Consider the following 8447-nt stretch of genomic DNA (forward strand, 5'->3'; position numbering starts at 1 on the left):
GAAACTCAGTTTGAAGAGAATTACAGCGGAAACGTTCTTCAACTCTCTCATTTGTTTACAAAAGTGGATGATGGACTCAGGCTTTTGAGGGTTGGGATCGTTTCAGTTTTTATGTGAAGAGATGTATTGATTCCATCAACTGACATAACTCTTGATATATAAGTGACTATTCATTCGGATTGAAACGCGCCTTTAAGAATTAATATGGTGCAATGCAACTCTATTAAATAGGGTGCAACCTCTCTTAGAAGCATGTATAACCGTTGATCTGGTTCTATTCAAATGATTAATGCTAATTAATTATTATTGTTAGACTATTATTTTGCTTACAGACAATACATTAAATCAACTACTAAACAAGCCTTAAATCCCAAGTTCCCAACTACTCGGATCAGTTGTATCCATGAAAAAGGATTTTCAATAGAAGACTGCAGGAGAAAATTGCTTACAAGAATGTTAGGATATGTTGCTTGTGCTCTCTCAATTATCCAGCCATATCAGGAAATGGTAGCGGCCGAGAAGCCAATACAGCCACAAGAGAGAACTCCTGTCCACTGCTGTAGCCAGCAAAACTTAATGCATAGAAGAAATGTTGTGGTTAACCAATTCTTCCATGGAGGACTTAAATGCCTGCTGCAACATCCGCAAGAACAGAACCAAGTTAACGTTAATTATCTCAAGAAGGATCTAACTAACTGGAAGAAGATGATCAAAGTTTAACGAATTGCTCATTACTGTAAAAAGACATTATAAATGATGAATACATATGAAAGTTTAGAATACATACAAAAAGAATTTCAGAAACACCAGGACACAACTGCTAAAGGATGACCTCGTAAACCAACGACAACCTAAAATGGAACTGAAGCACAGTTTATCCACCTCCAATGAAAAGAAAATAAATACATTGGAGATCTGAGAAAATTCACTACATACAAGTTCAGGTTCAGCAGCAACAATTGAAATAATCATAATATGAAGTGGAAGACCCGTAACAGAGGCGAGTACTATCTGATCCATTGGGAGGAGATTTGTAGCCTTTTCAATTAAACAGTACGTATTTTTTGAACTCTTCGGTAGATGGAGGAGAGTACATTCTCGGTCAATTTCTTCACCGAGTAAATATATTCTTCATTTTTATTCAAGTAGTTCGTGATGGATAGAATGAATGCCTCTGTCAGGCATGATTTTCATCTCCAAAATTCCATGTCAAATTTGAATTCTCCCACCTGTTGTACCATCCTCTTCAACTTTCAAGGAAATGCCAAATAAAGCTTCATGGTAGAATGTTCATGGAGTATCTAAGCATTCACAATATCAATCATCTTCGAACTTGTTTCCCAAAGTTGGTCAGATTTCAACAAAGCATATACTCCCTTGTTTATCGTCTATCCAAGTACTAGGTGATTTGTGGCTGAAATTCTGATCCCCAGCTTAGGCCAACTCAATATATTTGTCTATTGAGTTCTGGACTGAGGTCTATGCTTGTCATACTTCGAGAAAGCAGTTTTACTACCCACAGGGTCTTTTTTAGATGCTGCAGGAGTAAAAACACTAGCTGCAGTTCTTTCAGCGATTCTCTTCTGGCGTTGGATCAATAATTCTTCCGTTTTCCTTCGAATATCTGCTTCCTGTGAAGAAGAATGTTTCATTAGAATCACCAAACAAGAGACTAACATGTAATCAAACAATCTGGTCAGAAATTAAGCAACTATAAAGTCATTTATACCTTTTCCACTTTGCTTTTTCGAACCATGGGCCTACTAGTAGGAGATGGTTTCTTGATCTTGGACAAAATATCAGAGTTGCTCTTTGCAAGAGATCCCCGAAAAACTTTGGATCTTGCTTCTTTTCCTGAATTATTTGAACCAAGACCTAGAGCGTTCTTACCATTGGTGCTCTTAATTTTCACAGGAACCTTCTCGACCATGTGATCGTTTGTTTCAATGGCAGATGACTTTTTCTTAGCTTCTGTAAATGAAATTTCAATACCATAATCCACTTCGGGAGTCCTATATGCCCCCGCAGATTCCCATCCTGAATTCCGTACAAGCATCATGCAGATGTCATCTGGCTCACAGGTACTAGATAGTCCAGGCTTTTCCTGTATAACATCTGGGCTGGCACTGTTAGGCTGGGAAGCTACATTCAGGTCAGCAATCATGCTCATGTCAGTTTTCCATTGAGAATCAAACTGATCATCAACTGCTGACAGCGATTTTACCATGAAAGAATCATCAATAGGTACAATCTTTTTACAACTTCCTGTCTGAGAGCGATCTCCCTCCAATGACAAAGCAAAATGGTCACCACAAGTTGCTTGCTGACAGGCTGCCTCCTGGTTTTCTGATTTCCGGGAATGGTTGACAATGAACCAATCTTCTCCCTTTCCATTTTTTATGATGGGCGACTCCATGGTGCAATGAGATAGTGTTCCCTCAAGAGAGCTTCCTGATTTTTCCATTCCTTGCAAAAGTAACATTTGTTCATCTGCACAATCTATTCTCTTCATACTTGAACGGAGATCCTCACGATTTCCAAAATCTTCCAGGTTAAGTCTAACTTCTTGTCCTCCATCCCTCTCGACCACAGCAAAGGAATCAACTGCAAGGGTTTTCTCCAGTTCCAAGTCTAAAGCATGGATACTCACAACTGCAATGCTCTCGTCAGATCTTTCGGTTCTGAAGTGTTCATCCTGAAAATTTATAGGATGATCCTTCTCTACTTCATTAGCAGTTGAATCCTCATCTCTCACCAGAAGGTTCTGGAAAGCGTCCCAGTTCTCATTTCCTTTCCTTCTCCCAGATGTATCTGCAACTTGGTCATTCTCTGAATCTCGGTCAGCAGAACCATCCGATCTATTTAAATCTCTGGGGCTCTTGTGCCCACCTCTTCTTCTATTACCATGTGATGCTGACTCATGGTGTTTCTCCAATGATCCAACTGCATCCTCTATCTTCTGCTTGATTGAATCTTGATCAATTAACTCATCCTCGACTGAAGAAGGATCACCAGGGACTCCAACCGTTTCTCCATTTCTGCTCTTGGAAGTGATGTAGTTTATATTACGTATGACAACTGTTTTGGAGGACTTCTTCCTGTGCTTTTTTCTGTATGGTTGTTCCTTTGAAGAATGCTTTCTGTCATCCTGTGGATGTCCATCTGAATGACTTCCAGAATCAGAGTCACTGGATTCAGTTTGTTCATCTTCTTCTGAAGCTACGGGTTCTTTTACACTTGAAGATTTTTCCTTTTTCCTTGTAGATGACTTCTGATGCTGACGATAATCTGGCTCCCGGGGATGACCATGACTAGGAACATCCATATTTGGAGGCCAACACATATTCCCTTGATAATATGGAGGTACAGGCCGCATGCCAGGGAAAGGATAACCTCGAAATGGAGGCATCTGCTGAACAGGTCTATGAAAATTGTACATGTACTGAGGAATCTGATTCGAAAATGGCATCTTCATTTGAACTTTTGCTGAAGTTGGTGGTATCTGATCTGATGCAGGGAAGTGTTTATCTGCATAGAGTATATTCTCTGATAGTAAGGAGCGGCAATTGGCTGATGGAATATATTGTGTGCGTGTGTGTGTGTATTGCATTCCATGAAACTTAGACAAGCTTACATGCGCTGTTATCAAGGATGATAATTCTGCCAAGCCAATATTTAGAAATATGAAGAAAACATTACTGCTATAAGCAACTGAAGTTGTGCTATACCCTCTTCTTATTTTTATTTATTTTTGACGGGTTTCACGTTAGAAGTATGACAGTGCTTGTATGGACGACAAGTGAAGTGTAAAAAAAATGAAAAAGTGCAAATAGCACTGATCTTATCAAGTTGCAAGATACTCATCTCATTTGAATAGACTAATGCAGGTGAGCGATTAGAGTATCTGATAATAGAGCAAGTTATGGACAGAGCAAAGAAATACTGTGAGATAGCATTTCCGGAAGTTCAAGAACTTACGTTTAGCAAACAAGACATGAAGAAATGGTTTGTATTAGATCGACTAGCAAAGTCTGTTGCTTATCGGGCTATGTATCAATGAAAAATCTGAACCGTTTGAGTCATTTGAGGCACCTTGTTTCAGTACAAAGTCTAATGTTTAGCACAACATAATTTCTGACCTACCCAGATTTTCATGCTAATTATTGTTTTCGGCCTATTAAGGAATGTCATTATTTCATTTTTTGGGGGGTTTATGGATGATTTTGCCTAGACTTCGAAACAGATTCTTGTTCATTTATATCTAGGGAGGAAAACCAAAGTTGTTTTGTCAAGAACTGAAGATACTTGGACTTTGATCAATCCACAAGGAACCAAATGGATTATATCTTTCATCACAAGGTACACGTGTCTATAGAATGGTGAGGAAAACTGAGAAAATTAATTATGAAAAATATATCTTAATAAATTGTAATAAATAATTTGTATCAGGAAAACTGAATTAAGTGCGAACCAGGAAAAGCTGTAATAAGATGAAGAATGACTCTCATTAGTGTATATGAAGAATTACACTCTCTCTACATAGGAAGCTCCTTCAAGCTTTTGTTTCATTCTCAATACAAATGCATCATCTAAAATGGCAATTTTTTTCATAGAATAGTGGTGGTTCTCGAATAAATGTAATATATAAGTAAGTAAAAGAAAAGAGCATGAAAAGAAATACCTTTGTTGCCATTTGAATTTTCCAGACTTGTGTTTGAGTCAGATGATGCATTTACAGAGCCATTCGGCATAACTTTACCGGTAGAGAATATATTATTCTGACTCGTGGCGTCACTTTCACATGTAAGTACAATCCCAGATGGTCCTGAATATGACAGCTCTGGTGGGAAGCATGCCTCCATTGACGCTAATTCATCCATCCAAAGGCCATCTGTGTGCTTTCTCTTCGACAGTTCCCTAAAATCTATGCATGCTCCCCTACAAAACCAATTTTTTTATTTTATTTTGAGGCTCAACCATACTCAACATCAGAAATAAGTGCTTGTATTTATGCACCTAGAGTGAGAAGAGGAACATATGTGAAGGTGACCTGCAATACATCTTTCAGTAAAAAACTTCATGACCTACAACATCTAGAATTCCACTTGAAACGCTGTTAACTCCTTTTCTAGTAGAAATTATGGATGAATATCAATAAAATTGTTGTTAAGAATCAAGTAAAATTATAGTTCTCCTAATACTACTTAGTACAATAAATAACTACCATTCATAAGGAGATGAAATGAACAATACAATAATATATATATATATACAGATCCTAATGGCCCAAAAAAAATAAAAATAATAATAATAATAATACAGAAGTGAGAAAAGCAATATCTGCAAAAAATACTGTTGTATGATCTTATTCTCTTCATTCCTTTCATTATAATTTTAATGGTTGAAAATTAATTTTACATCATAAATTATGAAACCTAGAAGATGAATTGGCCTCCCAACAATGCTATGGGAGGCAATTAATGTAGAGAGCTTGAACGGAGATCCAACTTATAGAGAGAACTTTAAGGGAATGTTCTCTCTGTGGGAATGTCTAATCAACTGTTGTCTCCTTAATCTTACTATAACTAGAAGACATGAAAGGAAGGACAAGGATAAATTAGTATCATAAAAGGTGGATAAAGAAGTTACATAATAACCCATCACTTGAAGTTGTGGGCTTGCAGCCCTAGAAGTTATTAATAAAACCGTACCGTAAACGTGATGCCCCAAAAGCATCAGCAAAGGATATGAGATTATCTATATAGTCCATTTCAAATCCAGCAGCAAGAGCACGGGCATACACCATGGCCTGTTCTTTCCGGAGTAATGCTTTCCGAGTCTCTAAAAGGCGTTGAAGGCAGATCCTTATAACCAATAAGTAAATTATTCAATACTAGAAAACATTGAAGCAGTGAAAGTAAGAAGATTGATTTATCAAGTGCAACTGCAAAGATAACATGATTTACTTGGAGTTTTCTTCATGTACAGCATCATCAATTACTTCAACTTCATCTATGAACTAGGAGGAACAATCAAAGGAAATGGTAAAACTAAAGTTAGAAAATTCTTAAAAAACGTTACCCAATTTAACCTATAGAATATGTAAATAAATGAAATGAAATACCTTGCAGGAATCATTTGACTTCTTCAAAACCGCATTGCCAGCTAGAAAGCTTCCTGATAACCGAAGTTAATAAGGAGAATGAATCAAAATTATTAACTGATGCATGAGTCTATGGTTGTTGAAAATGTAAAAACCACACAAGTTCCACATCTTTTCACAGGAAAACATTTGCCAGGTTCAAACTACAAAGCAATTTATCTAGTACTTGGAAAAGCAAAAAAACCAAAAATGCTTGAGATCCTTCCTGTTCCTATTTTTGAGCAATTTTTTTGGATTATTTGACATTTTATATTGTGAGTGGTAAAATATGTTCCCAAGATTTAATTAATTTAATTAAATTGTGGTTCATACATGATCTTTGAGGAAGAGCATATGCATTTTTACACAGTGTAAGTTGTGACACATTTACAAAGAGAATAAATCAGGGACTATAACACAGGTAATCAAATTAGAACCAGTCAGGTAAAGTTCTGCTATTAAAATTTAAGCTATCATCGTACCTTTGTCAGCCTGCCCTGCTATATTTCCGTTCGAGGATTCATTAGATTGAACAGAACTCTGAATCTGCAAAATTTCTTTTTCGATTCGCACAAATCTCTCGAGAATTTCAGGTGTGCTTACAAAACGTACAAATCTGCCACATAAATGAGATGTATCAGAATTAGTTACATGAAATTGAGTCTTCCATCAGGCTCATGGTTCTCCCACTCAGTTTCCTAATTGCAACTTTTGTCATCTATTTGACAGCCATCTATTTTTAAGTCTTGAAAAGTTTTCATCCTTTAATTCTTTAAATTTTCTAATCCTAGTCACTGAACACAATGACAGTATAAGAATATGTCTCTCGAGATTCAATAAGTGTAAGGACTAAGCAGAATGTTGAAAAACTTCATTACCAACGTACTGACGAATTTCAGGGCTTTTCAGGGTCATTCAATCCAAAATATTCGGACAAATTCAACAATTATCCAGTAATCAAGTCAACATTAACAAACCAATGAATACATAGCCTTTTCAACTTTAACGTCAATGTATTGTTGAGAATGTAAGTAAGAAGAATGAATCATATATCCATAATTTTTTAAATAAATTTGAAAATTATGAAAAAATTGAGAATTATTTACCCATCATATATGGGATTGAGTTGGGATTCCTTTGATTGATATATGAAATTGGGATAACTATAGTAAAATACGTAATAATTAAATAATTTAGTTACAATGTTCGTCGACAATACAGTGAGAAATTCGATACATGATAATTATTGGGCAATTATACAATTCATTATTTGGGCTTTTTAAAGTAGGAAAAATGGCCTTTTCAATTTATAATCTTCTTGGAATGAGAAATTGGGAATAAACCCAGAAATTAAATCACAAAGTTGACCGAAATTGATGTAAAATACACACACAATTAGAATAAAAATTTCAAAGAAAAATTAGTATATATTACCTTTGAATGGTGGCTTTTGTGAAACAGTAAGCATGAATGGATGGTGGATAGAGGGTAATTGAGTACCCTCCTTTTTGAATCTGATCTTTAGCAAATTTCAGGTGAGAAATGAAGGGTTCCACAAGCCCAGAAGCAAGTTTCTCATTACGGTCCCCCAAACACACCACAAGATCACATCTTTACAAGTGAAATATAGCAACACAAAATTATCAGTATCCAAAAGAGACCTAACAGAGCACACACACAAACACACACACATATATATATGATAAATCTATATTTGTCTATATTCTTGGTTGGGTTGAATCAGTAGATAGAGAGATATAGATCAGTGTACCTTGTCCTGGTTGGGGTGAGTTGAAGTACAGCATAACTAAGAATAGCTTTGGAATCCATACTCAGAGAGAGAGAGACCGAGACAGAGGTTAATTATTGTAGTATGATGAATTTACAAGTTCATTGTTTTTAAACGTGCCTGTCCCAGTCTATGGTATGAACTGGACATGAGATAGAGCCAGCAGGAGGTGATGAAGCATTGCACATGCAAAGGATGTACTTTGAGCATTTTGAAGGTGGGGCCATCCAACCATGCCTGCCCCACTTTCTCTCTCTACATGTTTTTTTTGGAAAGTTGTAGGATTTCTAAAGTAATTTTATTATTATTATTATTATTTTTTACGAGGTGAGAAGGGTCGAAAGTTATAAATTAGTAGGCGTAGAGAGTTAGAGTTTGACATTCCAAAATTTATAGAAAGTAATAACTTATTGAGCTATTAGAGTTTAAAGTAAATTTTGAGTGAAAAAATTATATTAGATTACATTTTAACCAATTATACATTTATACCCATTTTAATATCTTAAATATCAATTT

At 36.0% G+C, this 8447-nt stretch overlaps 1 protein-coding gene across 3 annotated transcripts; it reads right to left on the reverse strand.

Annotated features, from left to right (window-relative positions):
- Positions 1-232: 232 nt before the first annotated feature.
- Positions 233-8084, reverse strand: LOC132306087 (COP1-interacting protein 7-like). Of its 3 annotated transcripts, none has more exons than XR_009481817.1 (10): positions 7914-8084; positions 7577-7753; positions 6625-6758; positions 6125-6177; positions 5967-6019; positions 5712-5864; positions 4682-4938; positions 1730-3528; positions 788-1631; positions 233-630 (listed from the first exon to the last, which is right to left on the reverse strand). XR_009481817.1 is itself a non-coding variant. In XM_059803310.1 (9 exons), the coding sequence occupies exons 1-9, from the start codon at positions 7970-7972 to the stop codon at positions 1458-1460; spliced, it is 2859 nt and encodes a 952-aa protein (XP_059659293.1). In that variant the 5' UTR covers positions 7973-8084; the 3' UTR covers positions 707-1457. The 3 variants fall into 3 exon arrangements, 1 of the variants encoding a protein (XP_059659293.1); XR_009481815.1 differs by having other exon boundaries at positions 233-633; XM_059803310.1 differs by lacking the exon at positions 233-630 and having other exon boundaries at positions 707-1631.
- Between the last annotated feature and the right edge of the window lie 363 nt (positions 8085-8447).

The sequence above is a fragment of the Cornus florida genome, unplaced genomic scaffold (assembly GCF_030987335.1).
Source record: "Cornus florida cultivar Cherokee Brave unplaced genomic scaffold, ASM3098733v1 CherokeeBrave_3.0.0_Hap2_Chr01, whole genome shotgun sequence".
NCBI lineage: Eukaryota > Viridiplantae > Streptophyta > Magnoliopsida > Cornales > Cornaceae > Cornus > Cornus florida.

Bases quoted from the DNA above. Each gene is read 5' to 3' on its own strand.
- LOC132306087 (XM_059803310.1), bottom strand. From the start codon at position 7,972: ATGGATTCCAAAGCTATTCTTAGTTATGCTGTACTTCAACTCACCCCA. The intron at 6,759-7,576 runs GTAATATATACT...TTTATGTGGCAG, and splicing joins ACAAAAGCCACCATTCAAAG to ATTTGTACGTTTTGTAAGCA. The intron at 4,939-5,711 runs GTACGGTTTTAT...TTGGTTTTGTAG, and splicing joins TTTGGGGCATCACGTTTACG to GGGAGCATGCATAGATTTTA.